Consider the following 22,078-nt stretch of genomic DNA (forward strand, 5'->3'; position numbering starts at 1 on the left):
CTGCAGTTAGAGGGGTCGGAAACATAGTCACGGATGGACGAATGATATATATTCACGGGGAGATTGCTGTTTGTAGGAATATCCATGACAGAACGTAGCTGCATTAGTGTTGTCTCGACGTCACTGCCCTGACCAGGGCCAAGGAGTTTAGAAATTTGTGAGATCGGCATAGGGTCAACCAGGGCAGCAACAACAGATAAGTGCAGATATGCCTGCTTGGAGTTGGCACATGTGGAAAGGATAGCATCGTATAACTTGTACACCTCCGTTCCTGGTAGCAGTTTGCTCGTTAGCTCGAGCATGAGCTCGAGTTGGTCACTGGGATCATTATCTCTATCATCAATAAACATCATTATCGTAGTCGCCACGATGAAACGTCTGCCTGCTCTGCTTGCCAGGCATGCAAGCTCATCCGCGGAGGGCTGCGGGAAATCGGGATGACGACTTTGCAGGTCTCTGAAGGAATGCTGCAAGAAAATATAGATGTCGTTGTCAACATCTGCGCCGTCTAATGAGATGGTCCTAAAAACGCCCTCCCCAGAAGTGTTCACCGGTATCTCGCACACCAGCGAGCGCATCTCGTCGTTTTGAATGGCTTTACGGATACGCTCTTCCAAGCGACTCGTGAGCAGAATGTGGATCACGGGAAGATCAGGATCACGAAGAGCTTGGCCAAGCAGGGAGATCAGCTCAGCGACGGTTTCGGGTTTACATTCATCAAGGGCATCGATAACAAACATCGGAGGCATACACTCGCGCAGTCTCCATTGAAGGTTCGAGAGAGGTTGACGAAATAACGCCTTCATCTGACCGTGAAGACACTTGCTGGGGTCTAAAACTGCAGGATTCGTGCGGATAGCTCCATTGATGTGCGTCTTGACGCTGGGAAAATTGCTCGCAAGCTGGTAGGCAAGCGTCGCAAAGAAATGACCAGTCGTGCTGCGCTGTGTGTGCTTGCGAGAGAAAAAGAACGTTCCCGCAAGTCTTGTTTCGATCTTCGTCTTCTCTGTCACTTTCAGAGATCTCATCCTTTCAGCTACAGTGAACGCAACAGCAGACTTCCCGACGCCTGCCGTGCCGTGCAGCCAAATGATTTGACTCTTCTCTCGGTTGTCTAACAATCCGTAGATGTAGTCGAGAAGGTCCACCCGGGTCCCTTCCAAACATTTTGGATGTGGCTGGCGTTCAGGGGAGTCAAATTCAGCACCCGGGACAGCTTCTCCCAAGGCCCTTCAGACGATCGAGGAACTGTTAATAATGAGGTCAGACCGCGAGAGGAGATAAGAGAAGGAGATACTGACACTGATCCTGGTCACTCATCGACGATAAAACGTGACTGCAATCGTCGGGAAAATACTAGCTCTGTTCGACAGTGTGTCAGTTGGATATCTTATAGGCGACGGCTATCACGAAGGACGTACGCTTGATTGAAGAATCAAAGTCTAAGCTGTAACTTCAATGAAGCTATGTTTGGGCGTCAGGCTGTCCAGTCAGTGTGTTCAGCGGTATTAGGCTAGGTAGCTCGGAAACGATCAAGCTGTGGAGTAATAGTAATGTTTCAAGCCCGCTTGGATTGAATGGATGGATGTTCGATTCAGTTGTAGGACTGTGATCAGCTCGTTGAATGGTAGTGGAATGCAGCTGAAAAACGAGCGGGCGCTTACCTACAAATTATTACACAGCAAACATCTCGCCATCAATGAACTCGTTAAAATAGAAATCACTTGCTGCCTCATATGCGTTTCCACTTCTCAACCTCGTATCTACTGATTGTCCCATCTTCGGTACCATATGACACGGTCGTACAATTTCGTCGACGTGGATCACAGTAGCATGGCGGCGGAGTTGGCGTGTCCAGCGAGAGACTTGTGGGTCTTTCAAAATGGTCTTCAGGTTACACTCTTTGCATAAAGGATGGCAGTGGCGTGAAATTTTCGTTCAATTAGGAAATGTTGGACTTGGTGAAAATTTGCTCGTGTAGCCTTGTACTACCTGTATTATCATCTTCACAACATGAGATTTCGCAAGATCAGTCGTGACGTGAAACTTGCAGCAATCCGATTCCATGAACGGAACCTTCTGAGCCTTTGCGACATCCTAGATTCCTGCGGATTTTCCGAACGCACTTGGTTTCGGATTTTGAGGCTCTGGCGCCAAACCGGCGATGTCGTGAACCGTCAGCCTAGCACAGCAAGGCGTGGTCGTCTGCGTGCTCTCGATCGTGAAGATATTGATTGCCTGCTTTGTCTTGTAAGGCAGAATCCTGACAGCTCACGCACCTCCTCGCAACAAACTAATTCATATCTGTCCATTTCACGACAATCTTCCGCAAGCTCAAACGTGCTGATGTGAGCTACAAGAAACTCAAGGTGGTGTAAGGATCTTTGTGGGCTGGGACTGCTCAGGCTCGTTATCTTCGCCGTCAGAGTCAGAGTCAGGTTCCTCTTCATCCGAAAGTTCTTTGATTCGAGTATCGTCCTCATCGGAGCCATTGGAATCAAGGTCACTGTCATGCTCTAGCAGGCTCTTGTTTTTTAGAGGCAGGAATAGTTATAAATGGCATGATGATAATGAATTACAAGGAATATGAGTGTACGATGAGCAAAATTTCACCAAGTCCAACATTTCCTAATTGAACGAAAATTTCACGCCACTGCCATCCCTACTATCTCTGGCCCAGAGTTGCAAAACTTTTCGATGTTCGCGTGATAGCTCAACAACAACACAACATTTAAAACCGGCGACAACAGGGGGACATAGGATTCAGTCCAGGCTTCAGCGCTATGTAAAACACATTTGCAAATTTTGTTGAGGCTACGTTGCCAGAGAGAAGCCGGCGTGAACGGTGTTTGAACACAGAGTTGCAAAATTTCTCACCTGCATAGAATTGATCATGTCACACTGTGTCACACTGCCGTTTTTACTCTCCGACGCCATCAAGTGTTGATCGAATGAAGTAGGGCGTTGGATGCCGAGCGGAGCTTGATGACTCCGACCACCAAATCACTCCTCCTGTCACGCCCTGTGTCTCGACAGTACAATATTTGTGTCGCACAACACAGCTCGGTTTTTGTGTCGGAAAAAATTAGAGCAGTGTTAGAAGGTAATGAGGAATCATGCGTAAAATTCCTGATTTTTTTTGGTCGATGCGATGGCTTCCCTGTGATGGATTGGCGTGGAAAGTACACTTTCTGAGCAGTGTTTTACTCCCGCAAGCACTTCTCGTCCATTTTTTGTGAAATAAAAAATACAGACAGTGAGCTATGCATTGGTCATCCTTCAGAATCATTGTGCAAAGAAAATGAGCGAAAGATGAGTGTGCTACATCGCATTTTGCAACTCCGGGCCGTTTTGCAACTCTGGGCCAAAGATAGTATGCAAAGAGCTGTAAATGTTTCAAAATTCACTGATCTGATCAGCTTCTACGCCCTTCCACATGGCTTGGAAAAATCCGGAAATAATTTCTCGTATGCTTAATTAGATACAGATTGAAGGTGACGAGAGCACCAAGTAAAGTATTTGTGTCATTCAACGGCACTCCACGAACTATAACTATCAGTACATCACTTCAAAGCCATCATGATGACCACGACCAAGCATGCCGTGTGACAGTGTGACTGAGTTTGAAAGACTCTACTTTGAAGTTCTAGCTCGTTCGCATGGCATTGACCAATAACACGGGTCAATTTCATGATCTGGGATACTGCAGTTTGGTTAGGTGATGCGAGTCAGTGCTGCACTACAATGAGAGGTAACTTTTCTGAGGGAGGTCTGTACTATAGACTTGACTGATTGCTCCCGCTCGCAGGTCGTCTGACATGAGGGCTCCGCCCTCCCCCCACTAGATATCATTCCTAGAAGCAAAACCACCCTTGTTGCATTGGCCGAGTCCTCGCGTGTTCTTCGCTCTCACAGGGAGGCTCTTGCATTCGCCGAGTCCTCACGCATCCGAGTTATAGGCCCACACCCCGCCGTTTTCCTGCTTGTATGATAGTCACACACGTCTGCAGGCACTGGCGCCAAGTCGCCCTCTCTTTGCACGGTCATCGACTGCACCCTTACTCATTGGCTAGTCATCATGCTTGAGAGGCCAAAGGAAGCTGCTTTGGTCGTTACATGCAGTGCATCGTTCTCGTTCTCGCCATTGTGTGGAGCAGCTTCTTTCACAGTCACCTCGAATCAAAGTCCTCCAGTTGTGCACATTATGGAATGTTGATCGCATTTTATCATCGCAGCCCGCGCTGTGACTTCAAATATCTAAGTTCTCGGCCGCGCAACGAACCATCATGGACATATCACACTCAACTTTCCAAGGACGAGCGCCCCAACTTCGGAGCGTTGAGCTTATACAATGCGTCTTCAGCTGGACATCATATATTTTCTGTGGGCTTCGAAATCTATATTTGACAGATATAGGATTTCTCTCTTATCCCACTCTGTCGCTGCTCCTCTCAGCTCTGAGACGTATGTGCGACTTGGAGGGACTTGCGCTTCCGGCGCTGTTTATAAGTCCTGAAGACACTGAGCCCTTCGACTAAGTCCCACTCACTCGCTTGAAAAGTATAGCGCTAGATGCTCACGACGTCCAAAACATTACATCTCTCTTCTCACATCTAGCCCCTCCCATTGGTGTCAAGATCGCTCTAAAGATCACAGAATATGTTGATGGCCCTCAAAGCTGTTCAGGTCTATTTTCGGTCATGGATAAGGACTGAAACGAGTTCCATCATTCAGTCCCTGCGTGCCAGCCTTTCGTTTGACACATTCGGTGTCCGATTCAGTACATCGATGGCATTCACATGTCGGCCCTGTCATTGTCCCATTTGCAGGGATGAATATTCTGATTCTAATGTGCGTTCGGAGGATTAAAACCAGTGTGTCTGGACCAGTTACGATCACAGTCGAATACCTTGCGTGGCGGATGGAAGAACATACATATGAACTTATTTGTAATTTCCACTATCTAACATCTTAGTACATGGCTCACACTGAAGGAAAACCCCTACTCTTCCCTCCGATCATAGACATCGTTGATAAAACCCGTGCTGAAAATGAATAAAACATCGACGCTAGACCACTCGAGGAGTTCGAGTCTCATTTGCATGCAGTATGAGGAACGTAAGAACCTAAATGGTTCTCGCGAGTGCGAAGGGGTGTGGAGACCGCTAGTAGTTAGGGGTGCGCTGTAGAGTTAGATTAGCGTTAATGAAAGTTATGTGATAAGAAGTGTGACGAGTTTTCGAAATGATAAACGATAGGTATAACGAGACTGTTAGATGACGAGTGCGAGAAGGAGAGTCGATACTGGTTATTATTGCCTGTCGTAGTGAGTGTACATGTGCTACTTTTATACTTGAAAAGTTAAGGGTCCTCGGGTATGGTATGCCAAATTAATTATGTGAAAACGGACGCTGAAGGGAGTGGCGTCGTGCCTGACAGGGTAGAGTAGAACAGAGAGAAAAAGAGTACGAAAGGATTAAGTGAGTGGCGATATAAACGGGTATGGTATTTGAAGGAGTGACAAGAGAGACAGCGTTATAGACAGAGTCCAGACTGTGATGACCGTGAATAGGGCGATAATGACGAGATAAGGGTGCTAAGGGTCGAACGAGTTGGTAGTGACGAAGAATTAGCGGTAGATTGAGGACGGGGACTTGCTGGTTGACGGCGGTGGTGAGCTGCGGCGGTGGCAGTTGAGGTGAGTGTTGATTCGGCCGTTTCCGGCGATAGACGATTGGTAATCCTTATAGGAACAGGTGTATTCAAGAAAGCTGGTATAACACTCAGTCTTTCAGGGAGTAACATGAATGATGCTCACATCCACCCCATACTGCCGGGAAGTAATTTGTGATGAGTTTCCGCTGCGAACATTGCGGCCACGCAAACGATGAGACTCAGTCGGATACGACTTTTGAACCTTGAACGTTTGTGAAGAGGATGAGTGATATATCTAGGATAACCCTGTCACTTCTTTCAGATACCCCACATCCAACCTAGAGGAAGAGGTGACCGAAATCGGTTTTGCGTGCGTGATCACATTGTTTTGAACGTCCACCTATCTATGGGCACATCAAGGTAGTTGCGGACGAGAACGACTCAGGCTGCTCGAACATCATCGTCGTTGGTAGAAAGTCAGTTGTCGAAATCGCTTCTTGGACCGCTACCAAGTGGCACCCCGACTAGGACCCCGAAACCCAAACTCAACAACGCGCCCGACAGAGTGCCCAACGGCGGAAACGCCCCAGGCATTTTCAATCTAATCATCTCCCATCAAATCAAATCTACATTAGCTATATTCATTTACCATAATGTCTGAAGAACTCCCGGAAAACTCCCAAAACACAAAACAACCAGACCCAAATGTCATGCTGCCACCTTCACACCATCCAGAAGATCAATACCTGAACTCATTAATGACCCGGCCAGCTTTTCATCAATAATAGATGAACGAACAGCAAGAGCCGAACTAGAATCGAGACTATTCATCACTCGAGCAGCCGAAGCAACTCTGGACACTTTAACTACGGCCCTACTTGACTTCTTGGTCCAAGCTCCATCTCTTACTCCAATGCACATCGACGTAATTAGGGCTATTGCGATTCTGCTGTTCAAAGCCGACCACGAACAGAAAGCACGAACCATTTCCAACGCCGTCTGTACACAACTCGAAGAACCAATCAATAAGCTAAGTGAGTTAATGGACATTAGTACCAATGAAGCAAATGGCAATCAGGCTCTAAACGAAACAATAAAGAAAGCAGAAACAACAGTAAACGAAATAACCAACAGCATGATAACGATCAAAGAGGCAGTAGATCAGCTCACACCATCCATCAAATTGATCCAAGACAACCTCACCGACGCCAGTAACATCGACTCCCGACTAGAGAAGCTGCAACAAGAAGTAACGACCCTAATCAAGGAAACGACCCAGAAATCCAGCTACAGGACAGCACTACTATCTGGACCGGATAACAACGCCCACAATCAAACCAACCAACTTGCAGCAAGAGACGCAATTAAGGCCCGTCAAATCCTCATTAACGTTGCCCTCGACGGCCCAATAGCTCCAACCAAAGTATCACACGCTCAACTAGTTGAGAAGATCAAAGCGGCCCTATCAACCATCGTCTCCACCGACATGCCAGAACTGAACATTTGCTCAGTCAATCAATACCGCAATGGTGGAACAATCCTGGAAATGATGAGCATGGAAGCTGCAGAATACCTTAAGAAAAGCGATATTAAGGAAAGATTCATTAAGAGCTTAGACCCGAAAGCCATAGTCAAAGACAGAGGATACCTGGTGATCATCCAGTTCATCCCGCTGACATTCGATACTGACAGCGAAAGTCAAATCGGCGACCTCGAGAAGGAAAATGACTGGGAGCAAGGAACCATCACATCGGCTAGATGGATCAAACCACCCAACAAATGCACCAACCATCAACAGGTCGCTCACCTACTGATGGTACTCAAAAACCCGAACGACGCGAACGAGGGGATACGCAACGGAATCACGCTAAACCAGAACCGCCTACAAATGAAGAAGAATAGAAGAGAACCTATTCGATGCGCTAAGTGCCAGCACTACGGCCACATAGCTCGAGAATGCACATCACACCGCGACACCTGCGCCAACTACTCTGAAGAGCACAGGACCAGTGACTGCAACAACAGGAACAGACAATGCTGCGTCGCATGCGAAATGGAAGGACACGCTAGCTGGGAACGAAGCTGCCCCGAATTCAAACGTAGATGTGAGGACCTCAACAAAAGATACCCAGAGAACACCATGCCCTACTTCCCGACAAACGAATCCTGGACCCAAGCTACCGCCCCACCGAAAGCATCCCCCCAACTCACTCGAACTCAGGACCACATAATGCAACCACGAATGCAGGACACTCTGGACAGGCATATGAACCTGAGAGGAGGAAGACCAATGAGAGGCACCTCCCATCTACCACGCAACACCGGATTCTCCTCACGATGATTGCCACCTATCTCCCTCATTCACTCTCCATTGCCAGACCCTCCCTCAACACCCCCAACCAATGTCTAACACACCTGATGAACAAGCTGTAAGACTACGTATATGGCAAGAAAACCTAAATAAATCAGAAACGGCACAACACTGTATACTAAGCGGCCCATTCACAGCGAAGGCATTCGATATAGTCGCCCTACAGGAACCATGTATCGACACGCTAGGCAACACGAGAGCTACTCTGGACTGGAACATTGTCTACCCAACCCACAGACTCACCCTCGGTAATCGATCGCGCGCAATCACCCTAGTCCACAAACGAATAGATACTAACAACTGGAGACAAATCCCATTCCCATCACCAGACGTAGTAATCATTCAAATGCAGGGCACATTCAGAAAGCTCACCCTAATTAACATCTACGACGACAGCACAAAACGGGAGACACTACCCGCACTTGCCACATTCTTAGACAGGGAGAGCCGCACTATCCGATCTTCACCCACGGACCACTTAGTTCTCCTAGGCGATTTCAATGCGCATCACCACCTTTGGGAAGAAGCCAGAAACGTCCACCTATGCTCCCCTCTGGAGGCCCAGGAAGTAGCACAACGTATAATTGAACTAATGGCCGACTATAATCTACAAATGGCGCTACCGAGAGACAAACCCACCCTTCAATCGACCAGCAGTGGAAACTGGACAAGACCGGACAATGTATTCTGTACCACCCATACACTGGATTCCTTCACTCTCTGTGATACAGCGCCTAGACGCCGCCCCCCCCTGTACCGACCATGTACCCATATACAGTACACTAGACCTCCCTATACCCCACGCTTCTACGACAACTACGTTCAACTACTGTGATGTCGACTGGGAAGAATTCTGCAGCGCTCTCAACAGAAACTTAGCTGACTTTCCGGAACCAACGACCATCACCTCAGAGGAACAATTCCAAACAGCCGCCGCCAACCTCGCTACAGCATTAAGCTGAATGGTCGAGCAGAAAGTCCCAAAAACTAAACAAAGCCCCTATGCGAAGCGATGGTGGACAAAGGAACTGATGCTGATGATGAAACAGAAAAACAAGCTAAGTGACTTATCCTACAAGTTGAGAGGACTCCCTGAGCACCCCGTCCATGAGGAACACCGCCACTATCACAACCAAGTAACCGAAGCAATCAGAAAAATGAAACACGAGCACTGGATAGAGTTCTTAGAGGAGCTGGATCAACAATCAGTATACACGGCGAACCAATACGTAATGACACCTTATGGCGACGGAGGGAGATCTAGTGTACCAGTCCTCAAAGTTAAGAACGAGGAAGGCAACCTAGTAGAGGCTATCACCAATGACGAGAAAAGCAAAGCACTTGCCAACGCCTTCTTCCCTCCACCCCCGGCTAACAGCTCTGTCCCAATCGACTACGACTACCCCGACCCAATAGCTGCCTTCTCAACGATCACGGAAGCACAAATCGAGAAAGCGATAGCCAACACAAGCTCCTACAAAGCGCCGGGACCAGATGGAATCTGCAATATCATCTTCAAACGAGCATCATCCATACTGACACCATACCTCAGGCACCTATTCAACGCTGTCTTCAACCTCAACACTTACTTCAACCCCTGGCACGAATTCACAACGGTAGTCCTCAAGAAACCCGGGAAAGCAGACTATACTACACCTAAAGTGTATCGTCCCATCGCTCTCATCAATACAACGTGCAAGCTACTAACGGCAATCATAGCTGAACAGGTCACAGATCTCATGGAACGCCACAACCTACTACCCAACACTCACTTTGGAGGACGACCCGGGTGCACAACAACGGATTCCTTACACCTTCTAGAAGCAACGGTCAAAAATGCATGGCGAAACGGAAAAGTAGTGTCAATACTCTTTCTGGACATCGAAGGAGCATTTCCCAATGCAGTCACCGACTGACTAGCTCACAACATGAAGAAAAGACGCCTCCCACCAGAGATCGTTCAGTTTACGGTCAGGATGTTGTCAGGATGCAAAACGCAACTAAGGTTCAATGACTCGACATCGGACTGGATACACGTGCGCAACGGAAGAGGACAGGGAGACCCGCTATCTATGATCACTTATCTTATCTACAATGCTGACCTCATTGATATAGCCAATCCTCGCAACAAGGAAACAGCACTGGCCTTTGTAGATGACACAGCATACATAGCGATAGGCCTATCATTCGAGGACACCCACGACACACTCAAAGACATGATGGAGAGACCGAACGGAGTGCTTCAATGGTCAAAGGAGCATAACTCAAGGTTTGAAGTCAACAAGTTCGCGCTGATTGATTTTACCCATAGTCGAACACGTCCCCGCCCACCACTTGTCCTACAAAACACCACCATACATCCCACTGAGCACCATCGTTTCCTCAGCCTTCTAGTTGACTAAGAACTGACTTGGAAATATCACACAGGACACGCTATAGCCAAAGGAACGGAATATGTCCTACAACTGTGACGACTCTCTAGACCAGCAAACAGGATATCAGCAAAACTCATGCGCCAACTCTATCTAACCGTAGTGGTACCGAAATTCACATATGGAGCGAACCTATGGTTCAGACCCATCTACTGCAAGGGCATGACAAAACTACAGCGAGGGTCACTAGGAATAGCGAAACGGCTAGCCACAGTCCAGAGAACAGCTGCACTAAGCATTACCAGAGCCATGAGAACAACGGCCACAGATATCCTCGACAACCACGCTAACCTCTTACCGATCCCACTACTCCTCCAAAAGATATGTCACCGTGCCACCCTACATCTCACCACCCTCCCGCAACGACACCCACTATTCCCACACCTGCAGCACATCGCCAGACACCAGAACATATCCCATCACCGCTCATCCCTTCACAACCTCACAGCTACCTACCAACTCCTCTCTAAGAACATCGAAATGATCGACCCCATTAGCAGAGTGGACAAGCACCGACCCAACGCATATTGCCCCCACATCGCTAGAGAGGAAAAAGATGCTATCAAGGAGCAAAGAGAGTTACTAGACAAAGTACAAGTATTCACAGATGGTTCGGGACACAACGGAGGAATTGGAGCAGCGGCAGTCCTGATACGAGAAGGGCAAGCCCCATGTATCCTGAAGTACCACCTTGGATCGGATCGAAAGCATACCGTCTATGAGGCGGAAGTAGTAGGCCTCTCACTTGCAGCGAAGCTCATCGCCACGGAAAGAAACATGATATATCCAGCATCGGTCTTCGTAGACAATCAGGCGGCCATACAATCCGATGAGAGTCAGTACATGAACTTGGGCAGTTACTTAGTAGAACACTTTCACACCTTGACAGCGCAGCTAGCAAATCGCAGAAACACTCACGATCTCAACTTCGACCTCACGATAAGATGGATCCCAGGACATAAGGGAGTGGCAGGCAATGAGCTAGCAGATAAAGCAGCGAAGGAAGCAGCAGAAGGAGAAAGAAAATCAAGCGCACGTGAATGTCTACCCTCCTTCCTCCAACTTGGCAAACTCCCAGACAGCATCTCAGCCCTGAAACAATGGCACCAATCGGACCTGAACATCAGATGGTCAGAAACTTGGAAGAAATCACCCCGCTATGCACGTGCATCAACCATAGATCCCAGTATGCCATCCAACAAATTTATCAAGCTCGTCGCCACTCTTCCTAGATGTCAGGCTAGTATCATCACCCAACTGCAAACCCGCCACTCCCCCCTCAACCAGCATCTCTATCGCATAGGAAAAAGTGAATCCCCTCACTGCCCATTTTGCCTGGAAATAGTAGAAACCGTCCCCCATTTCCTGTTTGACTGCCGTCAATACACAAGAGAACGCCACATTCTTTCGAACGCTCTACGCCACAAAGCAACCTCACTCACCTATCTGCTAACCACCGACGACGCAGTCAGACCGCTCATGCGATACGTCAACGGCACAGGAAGGTTCAAAACCACGTTCGGTGAGATCCCGGAAACATAATACTGTACACAACTTAAGCACGTTTCATATATCAACAGGAAACAAATGTATACAGTCAACACACCAAGCAAATAGATCTCCGAGACTAAAGGGAAAGACTAGCGCCGGCCGCCCAGTCACTGTAGAAGAAGAGAGGTGAAAGGAGCACAACTCGGACAACCGGACCCCAGGAACAAAACCGCGACCAAATCAAAGTCTCGCGCAACATCCGACCGACACCCTCCTCAAGCAACTCATTTAACTACATCATTCCCTCTGTACGAAATCGGCCTTCGCCCGACAATATACCGACGGAGTACGCGTATATCCACTCAACAAACATAGATTATCTCAATACGTACGCTAGTGTAGCGGGAGTAAACCCCCCGTGTATAGGGTTATGTCCGACATAGGGTCTTCGACCCCAAAGGACAATAAACATGGATTTAAAATTAAAATTTAAAAAAATCAGTTGTCTTGAACGCATAATAAGGGCAGCCCCGTCATTATGTAGATAGCTGCCTGGTGCAATTACGTTGCTGTATTCGGGAGAGCTGGCCTATCGATTCGCAAGTGACCATGAAGAAGGCAAGACTTTGAGAAGGATTCACAGTGGAAAGCAAGTGGAAAGGCATAAATGTGGTACGGAGTGAATGTTCGGAGTTTTCTGCTAGTCCGACGTGACAGGGCAGGCCAGGACTAGCACTAAGTCAATCAGCCAGTCCAGCGTCCAAGGGTCAAGTCAAGTGCCTATTAAAACAATTGATACAACATCCCGTCGTAGTGCGGGATGTAGAGCATACAGTGCAATAAACAGGTCTCATGGGCAGGGAATGCACTTACCACCGCCGCCGTCGATATGAATGCGCTTCCTCGACCTCCCGCCGGTTAAACACGTCCCTATACCCATCATCTAGACCTCCATGCACAGTACTTGGCGTCTCGCTTCCTCTCATTTCACGTTTCTTGCGCTGTATTAACGCCAGCGCACGCTCACGTTCCGATGATTCACGTGCGAGGCGCATAGATGTAGCGTCTGCAGGTGGGGGAGGTGGTTTCATCGTCCCATTTGAATCAGGTGGGGTGGGACGTTTGGATTGCCGCCATGACTGCCGAGGGGCGGGGGAAGAATTGCTTGATGACGAGCGTGATGCAAGCTGGTGCGTGATGGCTGTGAGAGGATCATTCCTAGTCTTTGAAGCAAGATCGCGCAATCTGGAACGTCAAAGGGACGTCAAATCTAATGCTGGAACAGTATGAACTACATACCTTAGGCGTTCGCTCTTCTCATCCTCCTGGTGTTCCTTTTCATTACCACGCTCGCTGTACCATGGTTTGAGGTCCTTGGCACTTGGAGCCAGTGGTACACCTTTCTCAGTCTCCGGCTGTGTAGTCTTCTTCGTCGCTCGTATAGCACTGATCGTTTCTTGCTAGCACCATATCAGCATATACGCACAAACTAGCGAGAATAAACCAACCTGTTCTAAATCCCCAAAAAGATTGACATGACCTGTATTTGAGTTGTTGGCAACCACGGAGGCCTTGGCATCCTCAATAACTTTCATATCATCCTCCTTGTTCTTCCCCTTTCCTTTTACAAGCCCTGCACGCTCCCGGAGAAGGCCCAACCGAGCTTCTGCGTCAGCCAGCACTATTCGTCCTTCAGCCTCGGCTTCCTTTTGCGCAGCTTCCTCTTCATCTTTCCGCACGCGCTCGATGTTGTCCCGGCGGTAGGGATGGTATGATTTGTGATGAGCGATGTTGAGTTTGCCCATGTCGAACGCGGATGATGTGCAGACCGATGTATTGTAAGTATAGAGTAGTCTTCCCTAGTCAGACTCGATAGAATGAAGATAGTCGTCCCGAGGCGGTTGGTCAATGGCTCAGTGACACAGCCACTAGATCCATAGTGTCCGCGTATTAGGTCCACGTGCACTGCCCCATAGCATAAACAGCGCGGTGTATTATAACGTACGTTCGTCAGCAAAATAATAAAGGACTTAGATTGGCCAAGGTGCGATCAAGTGTTCAAATCGCGCATAGCTTGGACCTTGATAGCAACTGATAATCTCCTTATCACATCACTATCACCACTTTCTATCTACCGCTTCCGATTGCAACCTTCCGCTCTTCTGTTTCGCTCCTACCTATCTATTTCCTTCAATTCTCGAATTCCGAGCGTCCTTATCCTTCTCACCTTGACAAGCTTCTGCTACGCAGTCTTGAGGAGTATGAATAGGTTTCCACTTCGTTGAGTTGTCGACGTTGCTTCTCAATAAGTATGGTCCAACTGTAATCTGGTTTCAGGCGGTGAGTATCTCTGAGCTTATTTATGCGATTCTCTTGACCTGCTTTAACGATTCGGCGGTTTCTTAATAGGTATATTTAGCCATTATGCTACGGAAGCTGTTAATACTGGTTAATGGGATATGAAATCAGTTCATCAGGTTTCAGTGTTGAGTTGCGACCGCTCGAGCCAAGCAAACGCCGAGGTGCGTCACCTTGGTCTTAATGTTCGTGTTGGACAAGGTAGTCACATAGTAATCTTTCGTATTATCCAAGGGAGTCAATTCACGAATGACTCTGCAGCAGAGCCAAACTTATTAGATGTCGATACATTGTGAGCGTCCAATTTCGTCGATATGACAGAGGAAGATTATTGCAAGGTTGACCTACAACGGATCTCCCAGCTGCTCAGAGAAGGCTTGCAACCTCTCTTTGTGTCGCGGCGGCGGACGTAGTTCCATGGCGCCGAGTAGTCGGTACACAAAAACTGTCGGAAGCACTCATCCGTCTTGACAAGATGGCACCAGACGTGCTGTGCAGAATTCTGAACAGTCTGCGCACACGACCCCATCGCATAAACAGCGCAATTTACGTTCAACGTTATAAACCAAGATATCTAATCATACACCTGGATATTATCTGCATAGTGATTTCGCTGCGTCATGTTCATCCCCAAGGTCCCCACCAAGGATTCCCCCGATTCGTTTGAATTTTGGTGGAAAATGGCCATCAGCGCATTTCTGGTTCTTGCGGGAGGCGTCTTCGCTGGGTAGGTTGCACATCGAGATCAGCAGATGTTGATCAAATGTATCTCGTTAGATTAACACTTGGTCTCATGGGGCTTGACGAACTTCATCTCCGTGTATTATCCACTTCATCGGAAGATAAGACAGAACGGACAAATGCACAGATTGGTGCGTGTAGTTATTGAACGGGTGTCACCTAATTCTGAGTGATCGATGATTAGTACTGAACCTCATGCAAAGGGGTCGTCACTGGGTTTTGGTGGTAAGTATATACTTGCTTTTGTGCTCTTCATCATTCTCAATCTCGACCAAGGTGCTGCTTCTCAGCAATGTGGTTCGTATTCTTGCGTATATACAATTTTGCTCTGCGTACTGAAGATCGGGTTTTAGGTCATCAACGAGAGCTTGCCCATTTTTCTTGACAGCGCGGTGAGCACATTCTTGGTCATAGCCCCTTTCAGTCCAGAGTTAATGGGCTTATCAGATTGGAGGAGGTTTACTCGCTATAGCAATTTCAACAACTGCCATCGGTAAGTAGCAAAATTCGCGCATCCAATCCAACTGACGCGGCGCCCCTCAGTTATTTTTGGGTATGTTTGCTATTCGGTTTGAGCATCATGATTCATGATGGATGACATTTTCTTCTTTGACGGACAGAGAGTAAGTACAACTGTGTCATGCACTGTGCGATTGTATCATGACCACCTACCAAAAGAGTTATACCTCAAGCATTTTGCGCGAGATACGGTCTCGCCATCGGCGCACGATGTGCACCATTTGTTCTCTTCCTTGATGTATCTCTTCGGTGCGCACGCATTTTTGACTGCTAGGATTCAAAGTAATTTCCGCCCTGGCATACTAGCACCCATCGCATATCCGATAGCAAAACTTCTTGACCACGTCTTGGGAGCTCACGATGCACACACCTACAAGAAAGCTGAACTTAAATCCTTCCTCCAATTCCACCGTACTGGCCAAGAGCCTTTGCGCGATGATGAGATCGGCATTCTCAATGGCGTTCTGGAGCTCAGCAGTAAGAACGTGGAGACAATCATGACTCCCATTTGTGTTGGTGTTTTGACCATTTCTTGCAGTGCGCTCGGTACTTATGCGGGTTTTCATTGCTGGCAGGACGTTGTTATGTTGAGCTCGGATACGATTCTGGACCACCCTACTGTTGACGCTATGTATTTAAACAACAATTTTTGTCTTCGCAGGAGCGCACTCACAAGACTTCAGCCTCGCCAGCGGCTTCTCTCGGTTTCCCGTGCACAAACCAGGAAATCCGCTCGCATTTGTGGGCCTCCTTTTGATCAAGAAGGTGGAGAAACCACACTTCGTCTGAATAGCTTGTTGACATTACGTGACAGTTACTAGCGTACGATACCGCGCAAGGGCTCCCAGTCTCACACTTCTCTCTGTCTATTTTGCCTGAGGCTCCGCCATCGATCAACTGTTTCCAAGCCCTCGACTATTTGTACGCTCTCATTTCATGCTTCCACTCATGTCAGTCAGGTGACAACGGAAGCGATTCTTTTTAGCCAAACAGGGCGCGCTCATTTATTGTTGATAAGTCGGACGCCTGGTTCCGCTGGTGGCGGAATTGGTGTGATTACTTTGGAAGGTGAACCATCCAGTTATGTGCACTATTATCGCTGCCTAATTATGTCTCTGCGTCGCTCCAGATGTCATCGAGGTATGGTGTTCGCTTAGCTTTTCCAAGTATATGACATGACATCTCTTCCAGGAAATTATATCAGAAGAGATTGTCGACGAAACGGACCAATACGAGGACAACCAGAGTAAGCAGCGTGCCAAGCGCCTGTTCAATGCGACCGTCATGAGAGAGTGCGTCTGTCTCTTGCTCTTTGTCACTCGTGCATAATTCTATCCCTCCATGCAGCATCGTTGAACGGGAGAGAAGTATATTCACGCGGACGTCCTCTATCGAACCTACGCAAGTGCCTTCCATTAATATCGAGACTGTGCCCCTCCTTCTTGGGCCAGGCCAGGACGACTATCCTCAGGCTTACCGTTGTGTGTACGATTCAATCGGTGAATCATAACACTAATACCCCGAGCCTGTCGAACATAAATGTCCGCTGAGCACCGTCCTGTATTCTAAGACTACATATTGTAAATATTTTCGTCCGCGGATCTTGCTCTAGCCCTATGTTCGTGCCTCGCGTCAGGATAGAACCTCGAACTTCTCAGATATCTCAGTCGGATTTAGGATAAAGATTTCATCAGATTAGATGAGTTTGGTGCGAATCACGATAGGGGCTTGACAGGCCATATGACCTCGTTAGCTAAACCCTGTCGTGTCCGGTGAGCGGAAGAAATATAATCTGCATACATGACTACGCTGACTTACAAACGACATTATCGATCCAAGTTTTACCTGCACGCATCAATCGGGCATGCGTGTCAGTACCAGTCTTCCAGGACTCTTCCTTCCACGTACGTGGCACTAAGCCAGAGAACCTGGCCACCTCCTCAATATTAGTAAACGCCCGAGTGCCAAGATATTTAGACTCCATGACTCTTCATGTCGTTCCTGATGACCATGGTCGACTAATAGTGGTTCTAAAAATAAAGTGGTGTTCTCGGATCCATTCATCCACTTCTCTTGATCAACGACGCGGAAATCCTTGCCAGCTCTATTTACTTGCACTAGACCGCATTCTAACGATAGTCGCCCATATGTATGTGCCATGAGGCTTCCAAATTTCAAACAAGGCCAAAAATGACACATGCGTCATGTATCCAAGGCCCTCTATTACTCAAGCAGCGGTGGAATTTGTCGAAACTCCAGGAGCGACTATAATGACGAAGTCAGCGACGAGCTACGTATTGTGCCATCGGCTTCAGCACCAACGCGAAAGCAAAATTTTGACTCACTGTCCGGGTGTGCTACTCAGGCCGCTGGCTCATCAGACTAGTCATTATTGCAGTATAGATGACCATCAGGCTATTGGTATTACATGGCGCGAGGGGTGAGTAATTAATCCAGGATGCGAAGCAAACGATTAAGACTCACAGACGCCAAATCACAATGTTGGTTGCAGCAATCACCGTTCTTCTTGCACTCATGGCCTGTTTTAACGCAATGACTGACCAAGGCACTGACAGACATAGATGCTGTCAAAGCAGAAATAACGACGAGGAAGGAGAAGCGCATTATCTATACGATGCTTGCCAACGAGAGTCTTTCCAAGGTGGGGGGACATTGAAGGTGGCCTTTCTTTTATTTGGCAGGTCTCGGACGTTCTAATGATCGGCTGGCATAATGGTTGCGTCTACTAGTAGAACTTCACAGCAAGAATATAGGCAGAACCTAGTGGCAGAACTTCAGGGTGAGAGTATAGACGCAATCTGGTAGAATTTAAGCGCCGATGAATAAACAATCCAGAATAAGTATGGAAACCGTAAGCACATGAACTTACACAAACACAACCTGGGTGACGGGGATGCATATCGTGGGCTAGCCAAGAATGCCATCTGACGGAACCTACTCCATGCGTTAATCACGATTGAAATGTAACCACTGGCGGGCTTGTTCGTGGCATCTGCGAAGTCTTGGCTAGTATGGACAGAGTGATCGCCTATGCGGAAGACATCTTGGAAGAAAGACCCGTCTGTGGAGTCAGTACCACACTGGATGAACTATTCGGAATCATTTGCCTTATAGGTCGATCGAAGAAGCACGACTCAGAACCGTGGACCCTGAGGGAATGAGTGTACGGTAAAAACAAATGTGTGTTTTCTTACCGAGCACAAACTTGAATCTTGAAGTGGGGTGCCGACCTCGATATCAATATAATATCGAGTATCTGAGTCCTTGGAGTCTACAGCAGTACATACTGGAGAGCAGCCTGGACATTGCAACCACCGTTGATGATTTCCTGGGCTAGAACTTTTTGCCTGCGACCTTGACTGTCATCTTGGTCGTCGCCTTCGACTTTCTATTGATGGTGTCGTCCGAGTCTTGTCCTCCTGTGTCAACTCCTTAACCAAGGCGAATGCAGAAGGGATGTCCCCATCTGTCAGATAAGTGAGCACGTTATGAAGATACCGCCTTACTGGGCGACTACACCGTTGATACCAGCTAGAGCATCCTACAACACAAGCTGTAGCACCGTCTGCGCACAGAACGTTGTGTCAGCAGGGTAAGCTACCGCAAGATATCATTACCAGGACTCACCTCCAGCAAAAATGTTATCGAATTCTGATGAGAGTGAACACTGAGCGCTGAGCCATTGAGGGTTGAATTCAGCTGGAAGTATTCAGTACGTCAACATTTATATGCTTCACACTTAGAGCTTCGATTACGGATGCTCAATTCCAAAATGTCGTTGTCGCTGCGCACTTGACCTTACGGTCATCCTTTCGCAAGTTACCTGAGGCTACATAGACCCTAAACCTTTCCTAATTTGTCCACCACCGCTCGGCTAAACCTTCGCATGGGAGAAGTTCTAAACCTTGTCGCAGAGTGTCCTCGTCCTGATTCTCACTGTACAGTAGCTACCTGAACCTTTTCATGTAGCAGTATCCCTAACGACATTTTAGAATTGAGCATCCCAGATGCCCTACGTGACGCTAGTAAGTACTATGTTGTGGGCAAGAGTCTGACATTCTGCCTCGTGGCATGGCATAACTGGCACTGCCAGGCAGATAACAGAATGTGGCAGAATTCAAGGTGTGTAAACCTCACGGCGGGGTTAACAACTAGATTTCTGACAATTTCTGCCTATGCGCGTCCCTTGCCACAAGTACTGGCAGATTCCAGAACATAGTTCTTCCAGGTTTTGCCAGTTCTGCCGGCGGAACTCCTTCCAAACAGGTCTGCCCACAACACCATCATGATCCGTCAAACTTGGACATTCCCTTCAATAGATTTGGCAGTTTGTTTCAAGCGGTGAATGTAGTAACTGACAAATCTAACAGGTAATTTTCAACTAGCTATTGTCACCATCTCACCACCGGTTTAGCAGGTGAATCGGACATTTCACCAGCTCGACAGGTGATTCTAACCTCCTTCCAGTTATATAGATGAGAGTACTAGAGTCGAGAGAGGATCATTACTCCTGGTGATGTTGGTTGGTTGTGTTGAGCCCTATCTTACTATTTTTACAGGTGGTCACTGATCACTGCTATTACAGAGTCTTGACCATGGCTGCTTCTACAGGCCTACTAGCCACAGAACTTCGGCACACATCAAACGACGTCGCTCTGACCAATGCCTTCTATTTGTCTTCATCTCATCCTTCTTCGTACCGTATACAGTCCGCTACTTGCCAACCCGCTTCATAAGATCTACCGAACTTGGGGCCTGAGTTATTCCACGAGGACGCAACCTGTCTTTGCAGACAAACAGAACCACCCTACATAACGAGCGGTGTTCTTTTCTAGCTTGAATCGATCAGCAGTTGCGGAACAGGTACCAGTATGCTTATTTCACATACCCAGCGAAAATAAATATTCCGCGTACTCGCATTCAGTGGCGAACTGAGTTGCTCTCGGTGTGTATCCTGCTTCCATGCTATTGACCAACTTCTTACCTCTGTTCGAGCCCTTTTTGATTGTACTAGATCTGACTCAATCTTTGACAGCACGAATTCACAAGACCATACCATTCGTGCTGTTGACCACCAAATAATGTGAAATTCCTCTCCTAACCCGAGCATGCCTTTACCATTTGAATTGCAAGACATTTCATAGTTCTGTACATCAGGAACTCAGTTTTTCCGACCAACTTCACCCCTTAGAAATTGATTCGAAATCGCAACCGGCAATAATGATGTGGCGGTCCTTCTTCGCACATGCTCATCTTATGCGTGTTCCTGCTACTAGTTTCTCAAAGATATTGATTCAGACAATCCACATCGTTTCAAGCTCCGTTGCTATTCTAGTATAAGTACTCGTCCTCGAAGAGTCATTCCTAAGGCATTAACATCACTCACCTATTTCTAAGCTTCCCTGACCAGTATGCAAACCTCATTCTTCACCAGACTCGCTGCGCTTGCTGCACTTGCCTCTGTTGTTGTTGGTCAGTAATCCTCTTCCTCGATGCTCTATTATGCTCATGTTTATCACTGGGTAACGTCTAGCAATCCCTTCTGATTGTACCCGCAAGATAACAATTAAACCTGGAGATACATGTGCCACAATCTCCGCTCAACACAAAGTCTCGACGTATGTGCAATCATTACTATCCCTGACATCCATTTGACATTGAACGTATGCACAGATACCAGCTGATGAAAGTGAACACCGGCATCATTAACACCGCTTGTGATCTGCATCTCGGAGAAGTAAGATATGTTTGCGTTTGCAGGACACTTGGACTCATTGGTCATAGGAAATATGCCTTGGAATTAAAGACAAAGACTGCGTTGACACCCACGTCGTGAAGACCCACGAGGATTGCACCGAAATTGCCAAAGCAGCTGGTATCCCGCTGTCCACATTGTATGCGAACAACCCAAACGTAGAGAAGCACTGCAGCAATCTATATGCCAAAGAGGTATGTATAGCATGTGGTTTATGGATGTCATTGCTGATGATGAAAATTTAGGTTCTCTGCACTTCGAAGCAAATTTACTCCTACTAGGTGGTGTGTCCCAAGAGTTCGTGTTTTAATTGCAGTACGGGCAATTCTACACGGAATCCTCAAGTATGTTGCATATGTTCTCCCCGACATATCGCACATGAATTAGTTTTCGTGCCATGACCGAATTTGTAGTAGTATTCGACACTTGTTTTGCAATGCAATCCTTGGTCCAACAGTTAAATCACCACGGAAAATTCTACACGCACCATAATGATTCTACCCTTAGGATGTATTGGACTTCTGTGTCGCGTGCATATCCTGAGGCATGAGGACTATATGTCACAACAATCCTCTAATTTTGACATTGTCGCGTAGGGCACGTGTGTCTGGACTACCAGCCACGATCTTGATACTTCCGACTCCTCTCATATTTCCATCTTTACTGGGCGTGTGATTCTTTCCGAATCTTGTGTGGCTTATTAGCACATATACATGGCCTTTGCGACTCTCTTGA

The 22,078-nt window shown here is 47.5% G+C and overlaps 3 protein-coding genes across 3 annotated transcripts; 2 read left to right on the forward strand and 1 right to left on the reverse strand.

The window, feature by feature from the left end:
- Positions 1 to 12,408: 12,408 nt before the first annotated feature.
- Positions 12,409 to 13,970, reverse strand: EDB91DRAFT_1154521 (uncharacterized protein). The gene is made up of 3 exons (XM_041319559.1): positions 13,458 to 13,970; positions 13,249 to 13,409; positions 12,409 to 13,194 (listed from the first exon to the last, which is right to left on the reverse strand). The coding sequence occupies exons 1-3, from the start codon at positions 13,752 to 13,754 to the stop codon at positions 12,819 to 12,821; spliced, it is 834 nt and encodes a 277-aa protein (XP_041173457.1). The 5' UTR covers positions 13,755 to 13,970; the 3' UTR covers positions 12,409 to 12,818.
- A 957-nt stretch (positions 13,971 to 14,927) lies between these two features.
- Positions 14,928 to 17,077, forward strand: EDB91DRAFT_1238957 (uncharacterized protein; the record flags this gene model as incomplete). The annotated part of the gene is made up of 15 exons (XM_041321787.1): positions 14,928 to 15,034; positions 15,085 to 15,179; positions 15,233 to 15,273; positions 15,402 to 15,440; positions 15,496 to 15,541; positions 15,592 to 15,601; positions 15,727 to 15,779; positions 15,874 to 16,079; positions 16,143 to 16,198; positions 16,251 to 16,332; positions 16,382 to 16,488; positions 16,553 to 16,619; positions 16,759 to 16,859; positions 16,915 to 16,934; positions 17,019 to 17,077. The coding sequence occupies 15 exons, from the start codon at positions 14,928 to 14,930 to the stop codon at positions 17,075 to 17,077; spliced, it is 1,089 nt and encodes a 362-aa protein (XP_041173458.1).
- Positions 17,078 to 20,862: 3,785 nt separating this feature from the next.
- EDB91DRAFT_725026 (uncharacterized protein) lies at positions 20,863 to 21,647 on the forward strand. The gene is made up of 5 exons (XM_041328209.1): positions 20,863 to 21,060; positions 21,122 to 21,206; positions 21,262 to 21,325; positions 21,373 to 21,537; positions 21,589 to 21,647. Exons 1-5 carry the CDS (start codon positions 21,000 to 21,002, stop codon positions 21,622 to 21,624), a joined length of 411 nt encoding a protein of 136 aa, XP_041173459.1. The 5' UTR covers positions 20,863 to 20,999; the 3' UTR covers positions 21,625 to 21,647.
- The last annotated feature ends 431 nt before the right edge of the window (positions 21,648 to 22,078 follow it).

The sequence above is a fragment of the Suillus paluster genome (genome assembly GCF_016628075.1).
Source record: "Suillus paluster strain FC165 chromosome Unknown EDB91scaffold_64, whole genome shotgun sequence".
NCBI lineage: Eukaryota > Fungi > Basidiomycota > Agaricomycetes > Boletales > Suillaceae > Suillus > Suillus paluster.

Excerpts from the sequence above, each read along its gene's own strand:
- EDB91DRAFT_1154521 (XM_041319559.1), bottom strand. The coding sequence starts at position 13,754 with ATGGGCAAACTCAACATCGCTCATCACAAATCATACCATCCCTACCGC. Across the intron at positions 13,410-13,457 it reads TTTTTGGGGATTTAGAACAG|CAAGAAACGATCAGTGCTAT; the intron begins GTTGGTTTATTC and ends ATATGGTGCTAG. Across the intron at positions 13,195-13,248 it reads GAGAAGAGCGAACGCCTAAG|ATTGCGCGATCTTGCTTCAA; the intron begins GTATGTAGTTCA and ends TTGACGTTCCAG.
- EDB91DRAFT_725026 (XM_041328209.1), top strand. The coding sequence starts at position 21,000 with ATGCAAACCTCATTCTTCACCAGACTCGCTGCGCTTGCTGCACTTGCC. Across the intron at positions 21,207-21,261 it reads GCTCAACACAAAGTCTCGAC|ATACCAGCTGATGAAAGTGA; the intron begins GTATGTGCAATC and ends ACGTATGCACAG. Across the intron at positions 21,538-21,588 it reads GCAATCTATATGCCAAAGAG|GTTCTCTGCACTTCGAAGCA; the intron begins GTATGTATAGCA and ends ATGAAAATTTAG.